General features: G+C 42.4%; 1 protein-coding gene across 4 annotated transcripts in view; it reads right to left on the minus strand.

The window, feature by feature from the left end:
* The window catches only part of CHCHD3 (coiled-coil-helix-coiled-coil-helix domain containing 3), a 239,683-nt gene that overhangs the window by 144,201 nt on the left and 73,953 nt on the right, over positions 1 to 21,529 (minus strand). For all 4 annotated transcript variants that reach the window (XM_048836700.2, XM_048836699.2, XM_048836702.2 and 1 more), the window contains exon 4: positions 13,634 to 13,778. In XM_048836700.2, the coding sequence (XP_048692657.1) occupies positions 13,634 to 13,778 (145 nt within the window). The remainder of the gene's footprint in view (positions 1 to 13,633; positions 13,779 to 21,529) is intronic.

Consider the following 21,529-nt stretch of genomic DNA (forward strand, 5'->3'; position numbering starts at 1 on the left):
ATAAGGACAAAACCTGACAACTTTTTGATTTGACTTTTGTTGTGTCACACAACTGGCAGGGTATACACACTCCAAAGGCCCAGAAGTAATCAAGCGGGGGAGATGGGGAGAGAATATGTATATACATGAACTGTGCTGAAAACTAAGGGAGAATGTTATTTAAAACTTGTTCCTTTATGATGTCTGGGGGCAGAAAAGGATCTAGACTCTTTCTAATGTATTGAGTCCCTCAAGAAAAGTGATGGCACTCATTTGAAGAGACGGCACAGTACATCTATTAGCGATTCCATAAAAAAAGAGTAGCAGCAAGAACAAATCAGTTCATGTATGAGGGAAGCAAAAGGAGAGTATTAAGCTTCGAATTAAAAATTAACTCAATTTGAATTCAACAGAAAGAACAAATGGATGGAATAGCAAGGTTTGTTAAGTGCTACATGAGCTGAACGCTGGGATAAAACCTTGCTTAATTTTATCTCATAGTATCTTGGGCCTAACTACTATTGAAAAATTAAGAACAGAAGACAAAACTCTCCTTAAACGTTGCTTGGAGTAAAATCAGAGTCAACTCAAGAGCCAAACAATTTTTAAATAATGATAATGAATATATTTTTAGGTCCTACACCTGCCCCCGAAGACACCTGACAATTATAGTGATTTTACAACTCCATTTATTTTCTTTTCCTATCCATGGATTTTTTGAATAGCAACAAACACAGGAAAATACTATGCAGAGGAAACAATTAAACCAACTATACACAAAGTGCTGTTAAATGCACAAAATACATAAACTGGAAAAACAAAAATTATTTTTATTGCTTCATACAGAAGAATGTTCCATTGCCTGAATGAATGTTGTAGTTGACAAACTGGAGATAAGAAAGGGAAGCAGCTCACTCATCTTAGTTCAAAGGCACCCTAAGGGAGGGTTTCAGAGTTGAAATAAAACAACCATTTTATGAATGAATCTGATGAAGTGAGCTGTAGCTCACGAAAGCTCATGCTCAAATAAATTGGTTAGTCTCTAAGGTGCCACAAGTACTCCTTTTCTTTTTGCGAATACAGACTAACACGGCTGTTCCTCTGAAACCTGTCATTTAACTAGTAAACAGCTCAAATGACAAATCATAGTGGGATTACAACCTGGAGCAGGAAATGTAGCCTCATCTACAGGCCATTTTAAATTATCTTTACTATTTAACTTTCTCAGGAAAAATAAATTGCCTACCACTGTTAATAATGTAATTTTACACATACATGTGTTTTAAACATTTCTTCAAGGCACTGACACATACCATGCCCAGGTGAGAAAAGCATTTGTTATCTAATATATGGGTAGTGAAGCGGGATAGACACCCGCTCCTGCCCTGAGGGGCTTACAACAGCCCGGGAGAGGGCTGGGGCTGAGGCAAGCAGCCCAGGCTGAGAAGGGAAGTAGGCTCAGCGGGGGCCATGCCCCAATTAGGGCTCAGCTGGCCTTATAAGTAGGCAGTGAGCCAGGAGCTGACACACTCTCTCTAGCCTTTGGAGAGGGAGGGACCTGGCTGTAGGGAGCAAAGAGTACCTAAATTGGAGCAGGGCTGGGGAAAGGCCTGGGGAGCTCTGGCCTGGAAAATCCCAGGCTGCGGCCTAATAGAAGGCCATACAGGTACTGGGGTTGCAAAGGGGGCCTCAGGAGGTATTTAAATGGGATGAGGAGGGACATTGTGGACCTGTTCAAAAAAGGACGTTCTATATACAGGAGCAGCACAGAAACAGCTGTGGGAGAAACAGACAAATGGAGTGCAGGGGAACATATTAAGACACATGTCTGGGTAAGTGGGGAGGAAGAGGAGGAATTCTCTAAAGATTGGAAGGCAATGACTAGGACCCTGCCGAATTCACAACCATGAAAAACATCCCAGACTGTGAAATCCGGTCTCCACCCGTGAAATCTTAGTCTTTTCTATGCTTTTACCGTATACTATACAGATTTCACAGGGGAGACCAGTGTTTTTCAAACTGGGGGCCCTGACCCAATAGGGAGTTGCGGAGAGGGGGTGTGTGTGTGTGTGTGGGAGGGGGGTTGCAAGATTATTTGTGGGGGGTAGGGGGTTCGTCATCGCAGTGTTGCCACCCTTACTTCTGCACTGCCTGCAGAGCTGGGTGGCCAGAGAACGGCGGCTGTTGAGGAGGCACCCAGCTCTGATTGCAGCACCCCTCGAGCAGCAGCTCAGAAGTAAGGGTGGCAATACTATACCATGCCACTCTTTCTTCTGCCCTGCGGTCTTCAGAGCTGGGCAGCCAGAAAGTGGCAGCTGCTGACCGAGGGCCCAGCTCTGCAGGAAGCAGCACAAAAGTAAGGGTGGCAATACCATTCCATGCCATCCTTACCTCTGCACTGCTGCTGGTGGTGGTGGCGCTGCCTTCAGAGCTGGGCGGCCAAAAAGCAACAGCTGCTGGCTGGGAGCCTATCTCTGAAGGCAGAGCCGCTGCCAGCAGCACTGCAGAAGAAAGGGTAGCAGTTCTGCAACCCCCTACAATAATCTTGTGACCCCCCAACTCCTTTTTGGGTCAGGACCCCTACAATTATAACGCTGTGAAATTTCAGATTTAAATAGTTGAAATCATGAAATTTATGATTTTTAAAATCCTATAACCGTGAAAGTGGCAGGGCCCTAGCAATGACAGACTGAAGCTTGAACTTGATGGTTCTAGACTATTCTCAGTGGTAGAAGAGGACAGGACAAGGAGTAATGGTCTCAAGTTGCAGTGGGGGAGGTTTAGGTTGGATATTAAGAAAAACTTTTTCACTAGGAGGGTGGTGAAACACTGGAATGCGTTGCCTAGGGAGGTGGTGGAATCTCCTTCCTTAGACGTTTTTAAGGTCAGGCTTGACAAAGCCCTGGCTGGGATGATTTAATTGGGGATTGGTCCTGCTTTGAGCAGGGGGTTGGACTAGATGACCTCCTGAGGTCCCTTCCAATCCGGATATTCTATGATTCTATGATGGTGTAGAGAAGGGGGAGACAGAAGAGGGATTCAAAGGGAGAAGGATCACATGGTCAGATAGACAAACAAAGAATGTGTGACCCTAGTATCTGCATTTTTGTACGCACTGCAGAGGGGTTAGATGGGTGTCATCGAAGCCAGTGAGGAAGTGGTTACAGTAATCAAAATGGAAGCTGAGGCTCTAGACAAGTAGTAATAGCATGAGTAGTAGCAACTGAGTGACAGAAGAGTTTTGATCTTTAAAATGTTGTCAAGGAAGAAGGGATAATATGAGGTTACAGACTGAACGTGAGGAAGGAGTTAATGATATAAAAGGGGAAAATATTCACCAGTAGTTCTGATGAAAAGAGATCTTCAGGTAAACAGGATTCTCGTTCCTGACTCCACAGTGTACTCCAACTGTTGCTTTCATGCTGAATAAGCAAAAAGCTAGGGGTGAAAATCCTGTTGGAAACAGTATCGTTAGAGAAGTGATACCACTAAGTCTTCTACTGTATTTTGGTTTTTCAGATCGATATGGCATGAGATAGAGGCTCATCTTCTAGTTATCGGTGTGTTGAGAGCACTGCTAAGTGAAAGGCCTTAAACTCTAAGAGAGCTGATTATTTTCCTTGGCAATTTTAGAAGGGAGAATATTATTACTATATAGAGTAGGGTACAGTATGTTTGGGAATGAGTCACGAGTACCACCGCCCAATGGTACTCCATAGTAAAACATTTGAGATGCTTCCTTTTAGGAGCAGCAAGCAATATGATTCCAGGTTCATGACAGCCCTCTCTCATTTGAAAGCCAGTCTATGATAACTATCCATAATAGCACCTTCTCCTCTGGAACCCTCAACACTTCATATACTCTCCTGGGGCTAGCCAGAGGAATTTACCACATCCTCAGCATTCATTCCAGACTTCCCACTTTTCCCGGCAATCTGTCAGTCTCTTCTTAAACAAACAAACAAACAATACCACCCCATACACAGCATGTCGTGATAGTCTTACTAGGAGATATTCTAGGTTATGAGAATACTGGTAATAGTGCACATATGAATACCATGTCTTCCATAAAAGGAATGGATGTGTCTTTTTTGACAAATCCTCTCTCCTTTTGGAGGTGCTCTGAGTATCTCTTCATGGTATATGCTGACAACCAATGAAACTGTGGTCACAAATGGGAATGGGACACTTGAGTGAATGTAACAGTGACAGAGTTATGGTGAATGTTCCCCACCAAGCCACTGGACAGAGACCCTAAACAGAACAGCTATCACAAGGGTGTGGGGTGACAACACAAAACCACTGTAACTAATATTGCCCTGTATTGTTTCCAAACTTTATCTAATTTTCCACTCTGAACACTGGTAAGAACCTTTGCTTGTAAGTTGTAAGTAATCATAAATTATTGTCACTGATCATATTCTAAAAAAAAAAAAAAATAGCTTCGCCCTGTCTACCATAAGTAATCACATTCTGCTTCAGGCTATGTAGCTTACTTCAAATTATTTCAGAATCATCCAAAAAGACACATTTTTCTATTAAAATGATGAATGGGATAAATGAAGTATGTAATAAATACTCGTTTGTAAAAAGACTTCTGTTCTCTTGAGGACAAACACCTTACCTCACCGGGTATATCTGCCCCCGGGTATTTTCTAGTGACATCGTCCCTCTAAAATATGGTTAGTATAGGACTGTTAGGAAAGAGCAAGGATAGTCAGAATATAATCTCTTTATGGAAAACAGGGAACCTCCTTTTAGTAAAGCTAAAAATTGAGGACAGGTACAACAGGCCACTAAAGCATAGAAAGTATATACAATGACTTGGAGAAATCACCCAAGGATGAAGGGGAGAACATCTGAAAAGTCAAGCCACACAAGAGGAAGACGTAAATAAAATGTATTCATTTGTGACAAATGGGTCAAATTCATTCCTAATGTAACTCCACCAATCTCAGTGATGATAAATCAAGGGAAGTGTTTGGTCTATTGATTTCAGTGTTCAGAATAAAAAGGGAAGTATTTTATATCTCATATGTGATTTTGCTCGGCAAAAATATCCAATAAACTGATTAGTGCACTCACTTAAATGGCAAAAAATATTTTTAACAGAAGAATGTTTTCTACCATATAGATTTTTTTTAAATAAAGAGAAAAATTATTAGAGTCTTTTAGCGTAAAAACATTTATAAAATGTAAACAAAGATTTAATTAAGTAACTCTTGTTCCCATTTTAACATTGAGACAATGGATAAGGGCAACTTTTAAAATATATAAAAGTGTGGATGAAGAGCCATAATGATGATCAACTTTTAATGTTATGGTTAAAGCAAATGGACAGAACAATATTTCTCTACTCTTCAACAGGAAATGAGACTATAATGTCACTGGCAGCTCAGTAATACTGTTTTCCAACATGTAAGGTCTTAATGACAGCTCATTTCAGCCCAGGTAGTGAAGCAAATATGTTAACGGTAAATGCCAGGTCATTATAAGGAAATGGAAATATGCACTTTGGTTATCTATAGATTTTTTTCCTCCATGCTCTCCCTATCTCACCCTGACACTCATGATTCAAGTGATGGAATGTCAATAAGCTATTTATGGCAAAGTTGCCACATGTAAAACCACACAACAAGAGGAAGCCCATTTGATCTGTACACAATTTTGAGATGAAGAAAAAGTTTTTAAAACACAGGCTTCCAAAAATAAAAGTTTTCATAGGATGAGAAGTCTGCCACCAAGAACGCTACTTTAGAATTCAAAGAGCATCCCAAACCACTGCACTGGGACCTCAGCTACAGAAGCACTTGCCAGGAAAAACACCACCAATGCCAAAATTAAGTCTGTTGAGATTAAAATCGAAGATAGACAATTAAGTCTTTCCTCAGGAACACCACCCATGGGGAATGGACAAGGGAACGACAAGATAAAAACAAAACAGGAGGGTATGACAGATAACTATTTTTTGGATATTTTATCCTTCATTTTGTTCGGTATTTAGATCTCCAGAGAGAAAGACCATAAGACACTTAGTACAGAATTAATTATATAATTGTATATCCTTACAACCCTATCACAACAGTAAGTGGACCCTACAGACTAATGCATGCACTTCCTTAGTATGATTCTGACATAGGGAATCTATTTTGCACATTGGTGAAAACAATCCCAACACAGTTTTCACACAGTGAGGCTACATTAGCACTTTCCGCAGTAAAATTTTTGTCACTCAGGGGTGTGAAAACTACCAGCCCCCGCCCCCGGCCGACATAAATTAGACTGACAGAAGTGTCTGTGGACAGCGCTATGTCAGCAGGAGAGCGTCTCCTGCCAACAGTTACCGCTTCTCATTGGAGGTGGTTTAATTATGCCAACGGGAGAGCTTTCTACTATCAGCATAGAGTGGCTACACAGGAGACCTTACAGCAGCATGAATTGGTATAGATGGGGGTATGACTAAGGATTACTAAGGAACACAGCTGCACACTAAGCAGTATTGCCAACTCTCACGATTTTGTCATGCACCTCATGATAATTCCTGTTTGACTTAAAGCACAAGGTCCTGGAGTCAAGTGGATATTTGATGACTTCAGCCTTCATTCTTAAAGAAAAAGTAAGTTTCTAGCCCTTGTGGCTGTGAAGAAAGCTTCAAAATGTGACCCTAATGCACCCTAAAGGCTCAAAAAGCAGAAGGCAATTAAAAAGAATACCAAATCTATTATTTTTACATAATCTTATGATTTTAATGAGCCTGATTCATGACTTTTGAACATTTGCAATAATTAGCAATACGGCACTAAGGAAAGATAGGGTTTAGGCAATATCTGAATGGCTTTTAATGCCGACCACTGGAGTTTGGAAGAGACTGCCAAAGGAATCGACAGCAACTAGATTTAGCACTTGCACAGCACTTTTCAAATGTGAGCAAGATTAATCAAATCCTGTGAGGTAGGTAAGTACTGTCCTTGTTTTACAGATGGCCCACACAGCCACCACGTGTTGGAGGAAGGGCAAAAAAAGCTTTCACTGAAGCAGCAGCTGCCAAGCAGTGAGTGAGGAGCAGCATGGAGCAACCCAGCCAGGACCTCCCCGCCCCCGATTGACACAGTTTGGACCCAGGTCTAAACAGAAGATCCCGCTCTTCTCCACAGAAGAAGTATCTTTACCTCATGCATTTGTAACGCCGACCCACACAGGGGTGTCAGCAGCAGGGATCAAACTTGGGACCTCTGAAACTAAATGCATGAGCTTCTACCTTATAAGCTAAATGACACATCTGTTAGCCAAGGCTGTACCAGGCTCATCAATCTCCAGCTGGCCTAGCCACCATGTGAGGGAAACAAAGCGCCACTCCCAGGAAGCAGGGGTTACATATTTAAGGTCTCCTCCATTCACATGTAGAGCCCTACCAAATTCACAGTCCATTTTGATCAATTTCACGGTCAGAGAGTTTTAAATTGGTCAATTTAACATTTTCAGATGCTTACATCTAAAATTTCACGCTGTTGTAATGGCTGGGGTCCCGACCCAAAAAGGGGTCGTGAGCAGGAGGGACTGCAAAGCTGATGGAGGGGTGTCCCAGGATTGCCACCCTCACTTCTGCGCTGCCTTCAGAGCTGGGCTCTGAAGGCAACAGCCACAGAGCTTCCCGTAGCCAGGGCAGATTCCAGGAGGTGGAGGAGTGTCTGATCTCCCCCATGCTGCTGGGAGCCTTCAGAGCTGGCAGTAGCCACGGAGCTTCCTGCAGCTGCGGGAGGTACCCAGAGATGAGTCTCAGCTCCCCCCAAGAGCAGCTGTGCAAGGGAAGAGGAAGTCCCATTCCTCCCCAGCCTGGTGGACTAGCAGCTGGAGCCCAGTGAACGGTAGGAGCCCCCAGCTGGGTGCCCCCTGCTCTGCCCCTCCAATAGCTAGATTTCACAGGGGAGATCTGATTTCACAGTCCCTGTTTTTCACAGCCATTCATTTGGTAGGACTCTGGTCATATGGACTGGGAAGGTACTAAGGAAGAAATACTTCATTAGTAACAAATCAGAACCAAAGGAGCACCAGGGCCTTCTAAGGACTCAGAATTTCAGTGATGTTATAAGCTCATTTCATATTTGCACCTAGAACCAGCCACAGAATCATAGAATATCAGGGTTGGAAGGGACCTCAGGAGGTCATCTAGTCTAACCCCCTGCTCAAAGCAGGACCGATCCCCAATTAAATCATCCCAGCCAGGGCTTTGTCAAGCCTGACCTTAAAAACTTTTAAGGAAGGAGATTCCACCACCTCCCTAGGTAACGCATTCCAGTGTTTCACCACCCTCCTAGTGAAAACGTTTTTCTAACATCCAACCTAAAACTTCCCCACTGCAACTTGAGACCATTACATCTCATTCTGTCATCTGCTACCACTGAGAACATAGATCCAATAGATGGATCCAATAGATCCATCCTCTTTGGAACCCCCTTTTAGGTAGTTGAAAGCAGCTATCAAATCCCCCCTCATTCTTCTCTTCCACAGACTAAACAATCCCATTTCCCTCAGCCTCTCCTCATAAGTCATGTGTTCCAGTCCCCTCATGATTTCTGTTGCCCTCTGCTGGACGTTTTCCAATTTTTCCACATCCTTCTTATAGCGTGGGGTCCAAAACTGGACACAGTACTCCAGATGAGGCCTCACCAATGTCGAATAGAGCCACTGGGGTCAAAACACTCTTCTAGCCCCAAGAACACCCGAGGAAACAAGAGGAGACTTCTCTTCCCTGCCCTGCCCCCTCACACCTTTCTGCCCCCACCAATGGGGGAAAAATCCCAAAGCGGAGGGGAATTTGGGGAAGAGGAGAGGTAAGGTCCTGGATGTTGGAGGAAGACATGTTAAGAACAAAGTTAGCAATGCTGGAGGGTGGCACTAATGTTAATGATAGAGCACAGGTTTAAATAGGGGACTTTCAAAAGATAAATTTTTTAAAAAAGTTTTCTAACTGCCCACAAAGCAAGTCTGAGTAACCACATGAGCCTACGTTGCCATGAATTTATTACCATCTTCCTCTTCCTCCCTTCTCTCCAATTGTTTGTTGTAGTCATCTGTTGCATCTTGTATTAATTAGACTGTAAGCTCTTCAAGGCAGGGTTTAATGTTTTCCCATATGCTTGTATAGTACCCAGCACAACTGACCCCTATCAGCGGAGGAGACCTTAGGTGCTACCACAGTACAGAATATTAAAACAGCTGAGGAAGAGAGGTTAACTGACCAAAAATAACAGATTTAGCACTCAGAAATCCCTTTTCTGTGGAAGTATAAACTGTATAAGTCCACTGAATGCATCCGATGAAGTGAGCTGTAGCTCACGAAAGCTTATGCTCAAATAGATTTGTTAGTCTCTAAGGTGCCACAAGTACTCCTTTTCTTTTTAAATTATCATTTAAAAATGGATACATTATTTAACATTGTGACACAAGGACTTCTTCAATGCCAAGCATCAGATGGCAAGGAGTATATAGAGATACAAGGATTAATTGGGTTCACCAAAACAATGTCACATAAGGTCGCTAATGAAAACCTATGTCACACTGATCAGCGTAATCATTGTGAGATGTTTGTATAGAAAATATGTGACGAATTATATACATAGAGAGAGAGCGCATTTTACTCAGATTGTAAATGGACGTTCATTGTGAACAATACAATACTCAATTTGCATATGACTAACCAGAGTGAGATAAGCATTTGTCCCCTCCACCCAGTATATAGATTACCTTTTGGTGACCTCTCTTAACTCAAAAAGAAAAGGAGTACTTATGGCACCTTAGAGACTAACCAATTTATTTGAGCTTAAGCTTTCTTGAGCTACAGTTCACTTCATCGGATGCATACTGTGGAAAATACAGAAGATGTTTTTATACACACAAACCATGAAAAAAATGGGTGTTTATCACTACAAAAGGTTTTCTCTCCCCCCACCCCACTCTCCTGCTGGTAATAGCTTATATAAAGTGATCACTCTCCTTACAATGTGTATGATAATCAAGGTGGGCCATTTCCAGCACAAATCCAGGGTTTAACAAGAACGTCTGAGGAAGGGGGGATGAGGGGTAGGAAAAAACAAGGGGAAATAGGTTACCTTGCATAATGACTTAGCCACTCCCAGTCTCTATTCAAGCCTAAGTTAATTGTATCCAATTTGCGAATTTATTTGAGCATAAGCTTTCATGAGCTACAGCTCACTTCATTGGATGCAGTCTCTAAGGTGCCACAAGTACTCCTTTTCTTTTTGCGGATACAGACTAACACGGCTGCTACTCTGAAACCTCTCTTAAGTCACAGAGCAAGAGACGATAATTTTGTGTGCACACACACACACAAAATTATCGTCTCTTGCTCCGTGACTTAAGACAGGTCACCAAATGGTAATCCACATACTCCTGGCTTGGGGGGGGGAAGAGGGGACAAATGCTTATCTCACCCTGGTTGGTCATATGCAAATTGAGTATTGTATCATTCAGAATGAATGTCCATTTACGATCTGAGTAAAATGCTAATAGATGGGGCGAGAGCTGGAGGGAAAAACAAAAACTGCAGGAATTATCCTGTTAGGAGTAAGATAATGAACTTTTGAAACTATATTTAGGAGTACAGATGAACCCCCTAGGTACTCCTTCAATCTGTGAGGAAAAGATGTCAGTGGGCTTAATCTTATGAGAAGGGGTCTCAACCAAAATGGTTGAAAATGCTGGGGAAAGAACTTGATTTCCTCTATCATAACCATAACATTTATGTTTTCTTTACACTATTAAAACAATTAAGGATCAGCAATGGACATTCATTTTTACAGCACTGTAGGCATGTGCAATGCTTTACAAATAATAACATGAAAAGAGTTGAACCATGGATCTTACACTCCAGATCAAGTTAAAGAAAAGATAAAAAGGTTAGAGTTAGAGTTAAACTACTTGTATAACGTCAGAGGTTTTTGTGTGACTTTGCAGCAGACACATAAATATGGCCCCTGCCTTAAAGAGATTAGAATTTAATTTGAATGAACGATAATACCAACATTTAAATATGAGGTGTGAGAGACAGAGCCAAGAGAGTAAACTGACCAGCAGCAGACAAAGAAAGTAGTGGCTTTTAAAAAAAATTTAAAGGACAGTGAGTGTTACTTGGTACCTGAGAACACAGCAGGTTGCCCATAGCCACACATTTAGACAGTTTACATTTATTTAGATTAACTGTTATGTTATGTTATATAGATTAATTAGATTATCGGGAACTAAAACAGATCCATAGCCGCTTTGTTTCTTAATAAAGTTTGAAAAATGGCAAAGTTGACACCTGACAGTATTTAGGTAAATGAATGAATTACAACAGTAACAACAACAATTTAGCACTAACGAAGCACTTTTCACTCAAAGGTCTCTCAACATGTTTCAAAAATTTACAGATTGAAAAATTAAGGTGCAGAAAAGTTTACCTGACTTGCCCAAATCACATAGCAAGCCACTGGCAGAGAATTCAGAAAGCTGACTTCTGTTCGACAAGCACAAAATCTGTGCCACACCCAATTGGATAGGCTGCCTCTACATGCAAGGCATGCTGTTGTACACACCATAGGACCATCCCAAATTCCAGGCAATAGGTGCCCTCACCACCATAAGGCAGTGAGATTCTCTGAATGAAGGTCCACATGAAAAAAGATTGCATAGGATTTTTAAACATTACATCATTCCATTCCCTCCCTCCCTAACAAATGACACATGCATCTTCCTCTGCAGCTGCATCTCCGCTTGAAACAAATCCTCACCCTCCAGCCAGTAAGTACAAAATTAATCAACAATGAGTTCTTGGTTGTTTCACCAGGCAGATGTGGCTGATGCATTCTAGGCTAAGTGAAACCTAACAATGAAAAGTGACATTTCTGCAAAATAAGCTGTTTTTTAAATTTGTGATAAGAAAAGCCTCAGTGTTCAGAATTTTCAGAGAAAATAGGCCTTTTTCCACATGCAGGTATCAGGTTTTGTTTTATTTTTGGCAGGTCGGAAAGGTGATGTCTCTCTCTCTCTCAACACGATGAATAAATTAATTACAGAACCAAATAAGTTAAGAAAAGCCTGTTAAGCCCATGCAAAACACCCTCCAAAGCTTTGTTCAGCTAGGATAACAAAAATCTCTTGGTCTAGGCAAGGTTGCACAGACAATCTACTCCAACTGGCAATCCGTGTTACATGGGTTGAACAAGAATGTGTGTATTTTAGCTGCACTTTAAGGTTCTCAAAAACATGCTGACCATCTTTTTATGGTTCTCAGAAAGGGAAAGTCTCCAGGGTTATGCATGTACCTATTTCTACTCACATGAGCAGTCCCATTGATTTCAATGAGAATGCTCATATGAGTGAAGTTAACCAAATGCATAATGGTTTGTAAGATAGAGCCTTAGATTTTTTTCAGCTTGCAAACACCCATTTGTTCATTGCTTATACTCAAATTTATTTATTTTTTTTTTTAAGCAAAATGGTGCTTTCAAGCCTCAAAGAATGGTCATGGGGACTTCTCCCTGAGCACTACAAAGGCAACCGCAGCGATTGATGTGGGAAGCTACAAATCCGCCATACATTTGAAATGGACAGCAATCTAAGGTGTCAGTTTTCAGAGAAAAACAGCCGGCTATATTTCACAACTTGGTTGTCAGAGAGGTTTTATATATCAGCTCTCATGAAATACAGCTCTTCAGTACATACTTTTTCAATAAGCTGGTATTGAAGTTTGGGGCATAACCATAAAAAAAAAATCACACACACGTATATAAACATGCTATTTTGGTCTCCAGTATAAATAAGCTGGAGGAGAAAAAAAAAGAAAAAATTGTATCTTAGAACAGAGGTGCCGTCTCTCTGAGTTTCCTGGGGTTGCTTGACCCCCCACTCCACCACAGGCACTTCCCCCACTCCACCCCTTCCCCCCAACCCCTCCTCTTCCTGCTCCAACCCCTCCCCCAGCGCGCCCCTCCTGCACGCCACATAACAGCTCATTGTGGCAGGGGGGAGGCACTGGGAGGGAGAGGGAGGAGCTCACTGGCAGGGCCACCAGCGGGCAGGGGGCACTGGGGGAGCAGCCAGTGGGCGCTGAGCACCCACTATTTTTTTCCGATGGGTGCTTCAGCCCCGGAGCACCCACGGAGTCGGCGCCTATGTCTTTGGAAAATTCTTAAAATCAGTCAATGTTTAACCAACCACACTGTTAATGTACCTTTATTAATACACATTTATATATAAATGTTTGTGATAAAGTATTCAGTAATTTAATATCACATTATCTAACCAGATCTCCGAACACTTAAATACTGAAAATGAACCAGGCTAGCATCTTAGTTATTTAAATGCTCTCCTCACATAAAAGTTTTCTCCCAAAAAGCGACATACTTGTGACACTAAAAAGGACCTGTCAGTTTTAAAGCAGCTGCTCTTTTAAGGACTGTGATATTAACAGGGCAAAGAGAAGAAATCTTCTGATAATAATCATATTTGCTAAAGAGGAAAAGCACTACGGGGGGATAGAAACATTCTACTTCCTATATTTTACAAAAGAGTTTGCCAAAAGCATAAAAATTTTAGGACACTGACATTTGTTTTTAAACCTTCACATTTACATAAAAAAACTTATTGCACTTACAAAATGCTGTGTCTTCAGGCGTTCCTCTTCTGCCGCAGCTCTCTCTCTAAGAATGGCTCTAGTCAAATGCTCATTTGAAGCAGACCGCTCCCGCTCCAGAACTTTGCCAATTTCATCACGTACATACTTTTGATCTTGTTTCAACCTACATTGAAAAAAGGGTAAAAGAATTTAGAATGGATATACATTGTCAAATAGCTTGAATGGACAAACACATTATCATCATCAAAAGAGTACAGTACTTATGACAATGTTAAATGATTACTGGCTTTTAGAGCTCACTGAATATCCAATATCAATGCCAGAAATCTGTATATTGCAATTTTGAGACAATCAAAAATATAAACCTTCTGGCATTCATAGTGGATATGCACTGATTTATTTTATATACATTTATATACATACACACACACTAAAATAAATATATATACACACACATATAATAAATATATATAAAAACACACACATACATATATATATACACACACACACACACACCCCTAACAATATCAATAACCCCCGACATCTATCAGTATCAACATCTCTCAATATATATTGAGATAAATAAATTCAGCATCCCAACACTGTACCCAAATCTTAACAGCATTACCTCTGAAATTAAGCAAAATAAGGAATAAAACTAATTAAAATCTCATGCATAAACAATACACAATATACAGATTTTTTTAAACGAATTCTTGTTCGAGAATACTCAGCTCTATTCCTTTCTCTGGCACTGATACACTTTGTTACTTTTGGGCAGGTCACACCTACTCAGTGCATCCATTTATTCATCTGCAAAAAGGGTGTAACAGCTATGTTGACATGCTTAACATCTGGAAAAAGACTTAAGAGCATCAGATGAAAGGCGCTATTTAAGTGCAAAGTATTATTATTTCCTGAATTTGTGTTTTCAGAACTTAATCATGCATTATATTAGTCCCAGGGAATTCTCAACATGAATAGAATATAATGTCACAAGCTATAAAATTAATGGAAATCTTTACAACAATATTTTTATGAAAATGCATGTATACGTTACACGTATATGCAAACACATTTTAAAACAGTTTAGTCAATAAAAACACCTGCTTTACATATATATTCTCATACCAAACACAAAAGTAAATATCTACCAGTTCATCACCGGTAATGGAATATCAAATACTGTTTTTTAAATAGGCATCTGAAAAACAGTGAAGGAGATGAGGCTTCAGAATTTCCACTGAATGTATGTGTTACCAAGGGAGCTGCAGAGAACAAATCATACCGCCACTTTCTGAAAAGTGTCAGAAAGTCACTGAGGTCACTTTCTGAAAGGCACCAGCATTACAGTACATTAAACATTTTCCTTGGGGAAAACTTTAAGAGGGGTGGGGGATGATGGGGAAGAAGACAGAGCGTGTGTCATTTTTGTGCTCAGACACAAACCTCTGAAAGACATCAACCAACTGGGAGTTTTTATAAAGTTTATTAAGCAGCATCTTCAATTACTCCAGCAAAAAGATTACGCAGACATGGACCAAATTCCATTAAGTGATTTCCCAAGGTCCCCCAAATTAATCCAGCAGCATCAATGTATTTAATCTATCGCACAATCAATGATGCAGACAAAACACAGGCCAGTTTTCCTTTAGATTACAAAACTATTGTATCACACAAAGAGAAGAAGTGTCAAAATAGAAGTCTCAATAATTCCTTTTTTCTGAAATAAAAGCAGCATTTAGACTTTTCAGAGATTAAAGATTCCCTCCTCCCCCCCCACAACCCAATCACCTATTTTGTATTCTACTCTCTGTAGTTAAAGACTTGATTCCTCTTTTTATACATTACACTACTGGTAGTATATTTCACATATTTAATTATTGTATTTAGAGAAGCTGCTATTTGCTTGACTTTTTTTTTTTTAAAAAAAGCTTGGGCTTTTTAGCTCATATTCATGTCTCCTCATTTTTGTATTTGGCATTAGGCAGAATTATGCACCTTGATGTTGTCTCCACAATCTCTTTTCCAAAGAGTCAGTTTCCCTAAACCTTATAAATAATAAATTCTTAACTCCTAGATAAGTTGTTTGATGGCTTAACTGAATTGCTGTTACGTTCAACTTCCCTGCTAGCTATACTACAATGAGAATGGAAAAGTTCCTTACCTTTTAGGAGGAGTCAGTGTGTTCCTGTTGTCCTTGAGGAATGTTTTTGAACCATCCTTGATATTGGGATGTTCTGCTATCACTCTTCAGGAATGTGTTTGTGTGAGTACTCCGTGCCTAGCACTTCTTAGAAATGTGTGTTTCTGCAACATCAGCCCTGTTCTTGCCAGATTCTCTGAACTTGCAAGTAGGCAGAGCCAGAGGTTTGCTCACAGTTGACTTTTGATAACTTTGCTTTATATCAGCAAAGCTCAGGCTTCATACCAAGGCCTCTTATACAAGGACTTCTCAGGGTATCTTCCTACTATAGATACAAAACTATTCAAGATAGTTTAAGTCCCAAGCAGACTGCGAAGAGCTGCAAAAGGATCTTACAAAACTGGATCACTGGGCAACAAAATGGCAGATGCAATTCAATGTTGATAAATGCAAAGTAATGCACATTGGAAAGCATAATCCCAACTATACATATAAAATGATGGGGTCTAAATTAGCTGTTACCACTCAAGAAAGAGATCTTGGAGTTATTGTGGATAGTTCTCTGAAAACATCCATTCAATGTGCGGCGGCAGTCAAAAAAGCGAACAGAATGCTGGGGATCATTAAGAAAGGGACAGATAATAAAACAGAAAATATCATATTGCCTCTGTATAAATCCATGGTACACCCACATCTTGAATACTGTGTGCAGATGTGGTCACCTCATCTCGAAAAAGATGTATTGGAATTGGAAAAGGTTCAGAAAAGGGCAACAAAAATGATTAGGGGTAGGGAACAGCTGCCATATGAGGAGAGATGAATAAGACTGGGACTTTTCAGCTTGGAAACATGACGACTGAGGGGGGATATGATAGAGATCTATAAAATCATGGCTGGTGTGGAGAAAGTAAATAAAGAAGTGTTATTTACTCCTCATAACCCAAGAACTAGGGGGTCACCAAATGAAAATAATAGGCAGCGGTTTTAAAACAAATAAAAGGAAGCATTTCTTCATACAATGCACAGTCAACTTGTGGAACTCCTTGCCAGAGGATGTTGTGAAGGCCAAGACCATAACAGGGTTCAAAAAAGAACTAGATAAATTCATGGAGGATAGGTCCATCAATGGCTATTAGCCAGGATGGGTAGGAATGGTGTCCCTAGCCTCTGTCTGCCAGAAGCTGGGAATAAGTGACAGGGGATGGATCACTTGATGATTAGCTCTTCTGTTCATTCCCTATGGGGCACCTGGCATTGTCCACTGTCGGAAGACAGGATACGGGGCTAGATGGACCTGTGGTCTGACCCAGTATGGTCGTTCTTATATTCTCCAAGAAAGGAGTAAGAGAAGCGAGGGCACCATCTGAACTTCATTCTTCGGATGAATTCACCTTTCTCAGGGCTTGGCTACGCTTGCGAGTTAGAGTGCATTAAAGGAGCTCCGGGCATCCTAACTCATGACGCGTTCCCAATGGCAAGACACGTAGAGCGCCCAGACTCTGCGGTTGGAGTGCTCCTGGTAATCCACCTCCACGAGAAGCATAACACTTACTGCGCACCGGCTGGAGCGCTGCAGGACCAGTGTGGATGCCCTAGTCTATTAAGACAGGTTTCAGAGTAGCAGCCGTGTTAGTCTCTATCCGCAAAAAGAAAAGGAGGACTTGTGGCACTTTAGAGACTAACAAATATATTTGAGCATAAGCTTTCGTTGGCTACAGCCCACTTCATTGGATGCATGCAGTGGAAAATACAGTGGGGAGATTTTATACACACAGAGAACATGAAACAATGGGTGTTACCATACACACTGTAACGAGAGTGATCAGGTAGGGTGAGCTATTACCAGCAGGAGGGGAAGGGGGGAAACAAACACACCCTTTTGTAATGATAACCAAGGTGGGCCATTTCCAGCAGTTGACAAGAACGTGTGAGGAACAGTGGGGGGTGGGGGGAATAAACATGGGGAAATAGTTTTACCTTGTGTAATGACGCATCCACTCCCAGTCTTTATTCAAGCCTAATGTAATGGTGTCCAGTTTGCAAATTAATTCCAATTCAGCAGTCTCTCGTTGGAGTCTGCTTTTGAAGGTTTTTTTGTTGAAGAATTGTGACTTTTAGGTCTGTAATCGAGTGACCAGAGAGACTGAAGTGTTCTCCGACTGGTTTTTGAATGTTATAATTCTCAACGTCTGATTTGTGAATCACTGCTCTGTCTGATGTGAACAATGCTGCCTCTGTTAAGCGTTGCATTTTGCCTTTACAGATGCAACCTTGAGACCCCAGCCATCCTTGTTATCAATGGCCGAAAGACTCCAAAGAATCAGGAAGCGTACTCAAAAAAGCAAAGAGGACATGCTGCATGAAGTGATTCAGCAGTCCATTAATGAAAATCAAAAATTGCGGGAATGGCGGGAGAGTGAAAGGAGGGTCTGCCAGCAGAGTAACGGATAGCCGGCACCAAACCACGGAGCAGCTGCTAAGCATCATGGAGCACCAAGCAGACTCAATACGGCACTCGTAGCAATGCAGGCGGAGCACTTCCATGCCTGCCCCAGCCCCACAGCCCTTGTCCCAAAACTCTTTCCCTTGTGCCCCCATGTCAGCGCCAACCCACTTTCCTCACCATCCGCGTTCTTATCACCACCAACTGCCTCCAACACCTATGGCTTCACCACCCAGCCCTGCAAACTACGACCCTTACACACTGCACTCAACCCCATCACCATGCATTTTAGCCAGCCTAAATTGCAGTACTCATTGCACGGCACTCCAGACAGGAAGGATGAGTATATGACATACGCATATCTGTGACTGTCCTGTTCCCCACCCCACCCACTTCGCTCGTCCCACATAGCACAGACGTGTCATGCCCTTCCTGTTTCCCAAGCAGTTGTGTTTCTTTTCAATAAGTGAATTTTTTAGCTTTAAAAACATTTTTATTATTGCATAAAGTAAAAGATACCTTAGATAAGGAAAGCAACAGGCACTGCAAGTCAGCATAGCAAACACAGACACCTAACAACATTGGAATCACTGCACTTCACTCCCATGCAGGGCACCAGACATTACTGGTGGCTTTCAGCCTCAAACTGCTCCCTCAAGGCATCCCTAACCCTTGCAGCCCCGCGTTGGGCCCCTCTAATAGCCCTGCTCTCTGGCTGTTCAAATTCAGCCTCCAGGTGTTGAACCTCCAAGGTCCATGCCTGAGTGAATCTTTCACCCTTCCCTTCACAAATGTTATGGAGGGTACAGCACGTGGATATAACCGTGGGGATGTTGTCATCGGCCAGGTCCAGCTTCCCATACAGACAGTGCCAGCGGCCCTTTAAATGGCCAAAAACATACTCCACAATCATTCTACACCAACTCAGCCTGCTGTTGAACTGCTCCTTGCTGCTGTCAAGGCTCCCTGTGTAGGGTTTCATGAGCCACAGCATTAAAGGGTAAGTGGGGTCTCCAAGGATCACAATGCGCATTTCGACTTCCCCTAGGGTGATCTTCTGGTCTGGGAAGAAAGTCCCGACTTGCAGCTTCCTGAACAGGCCTGTGTTCCGAAAGATGAGTGCGTCATGTACCTTTCTGGACCAGCACGCGTTGATGTCAATGAAATGCCCATGGTGATCCACAAGTGTATGGACAACCACAGAGAAATACCCCTTCTGATTAACATACTCAGAGGCTAGGTGGGCTGGTGCCAGAATTGGAATATGTGCCCCATCTATCCCCCCTCCGCAGTTAGGGAAACCCATTTGTACAAAGCCATCCACTATGTCATGCACATTACCCAGAGTCACAGTAATCCTCTTCAACCCATCCTGTATCCTCTAGGGGCTCATATTTGGTGTAGTCTCCATTGACTCTTCCTCTTTTCCTATAGGACTAGCCGCTCTTCTCTTCTTCCTTGCCCTTCCACCTTCAGTGACTACCTGCTGAGTCCCTTCTTCATTTTCCAACTCTATAAACCTATTCTTGAGCTCTATTTCTCCTTCACTAGCCCATCTTTTCCTCTGCCTGGTTCTCTTAGTCACATGCTTCCACTGACCACTTGCCTCACCCAGCAGTCTCCCCTCAGAATTCCTCAGTCCTGCTTCCATCTGCAAGTCTGAGCTTTTCCCTTCAGATATCTCATGTCTTTGCTCCACAATCTGCTCGAACCTTTTTAAACTCAACCAGACTTTCCATCTGCATCTCCAAACCTCGGATCTTTTCCTCTATCAGTTCTATCAGAGGGCATTTCATGCAGACAATACTCTTACCGGGTACCCCCTCCAGGATCACGTACATACATACAGCAGCTTCCATATCCAGTCATCCTCATTGTGTCTTCCACTACATGGGTCACTCCCACCGCTGCCTCTGTATCTGTCACAGCCTTCCCACCTAAATCCTGTTAATCTGGGAAACACAAACCACACCAAAACACCACCACCCACAGCAAAAACAAACCCCAAACAAGCACCACAAGACAAACTCTCCTTACAAACTCCCACTGAAACTCCCCTGTTTACAGCTCTGTTTGTTGGCTCCTGTGCCGCTACAGCTGTCTCTGCCAGGGCCTGACTGGCTGGCTACCTCTATAGGACCCCTAGTCAGAGAAGCCCCGCCCCCTAATCAGGGCTCAGCTTCTCTCCCAGTACAAAGCGCCTGCAAGCCTCTCCACATACAAATAATACAAATACAAAACCAAATACAAATACCTTCTCCTCCAACAGAACTCCCACGTTACTCGAGTCAATAGCAAAGTCGGAGCCCTCACTGTCAATTTGGATCACAAGGAATAACTCGACTGCCAAACGTGACATGCTGGCGAGACTCGTCAGCATACTCCTCAGCAGTTCGGGATCCATTCCCACAGACCGAAAGGGAAGACAGAGTGCGCACTACAAAAACCATTGAAAGATGGTGCCAAATGTGGACGGAAGCACAGGGATGGCGAAGATGCGAACCGATGCATCACGGGGCATTGGCACAGGACTCAGAATGCCCCACGCCCCCCCAGCCCCCTTCCCACAAGCCACAGAGCCAAAATGGGAAGAGGTGCTCTGTGGGATAGTTGTCCACAATGCACCACTCCCAATGCCGCTGCAAGTGCTGCAAATGTGGCCACGCCAGTCCACTTGCAGCTGACAGTGTGAACACACTGCAACGCTTTCCCTGCTGTGCTCTCCGAGGGCTGGTTTAACCCACACCGCTCTACATCTGCAAGTGTAGCCATGCCCTTAGAAATACAATGAAGGAGAGGCCCCAGATTTCTTCAGGACCAGAAAGTATCAGGTATAAAGACCTTTTTCCCTCTGTTGGTAAGGAATTTCCTCTGTCGCTCTCCATTTTAGAGGAGACCATAGCTTATGAAGTAACATGGTCTCGTGAAAAGGGTCCTAAAAAGGGATGGGAAGGGTGGGTAGGGAAAGGGAAAGGAAATGAATTGGATAACATATTCCTCCTTTACCATGCTGAGTACCACCTTGTCTGAAGTGATGTCTTCCCAAGTGCAGTAAAAGTGGAATAGGTATGATCCTAAGTGAAGAGATATTGGTGGCATGCTGTCCCCAGTCAAAGTCAAAACTGCTTCAATGTAGCAGTTATTTGGTGAGAAACACTTGCTGCCATGGAAGACAGCTCTTGGCCTTGAAAAGATCTTGATCTCCTCCTAGGGGCATACTGAGACCTCTGGTGGAATGAGGATCGTGACTATAGTTTAGGTTTAAAATGTTTCCTTTTTGTAGCAGGAGTATAGACTTCCAGTGAATGAAGTGCTGCATGAGAGT

The sequence above is a fragment of the Caretta caretta genome, chromosome 1 (assembly GCF_965140235.1).
Source record: "Caretta caretta isolate rCarCar2 chromosome 1, rCarCar1.hap1, whole genome shotgun sequence".
Lineage (NCBI taxonomy): Eukaryota > Metazoa > Chordata > Testudines > Cheloniidae > Caretta > Caretta caretta.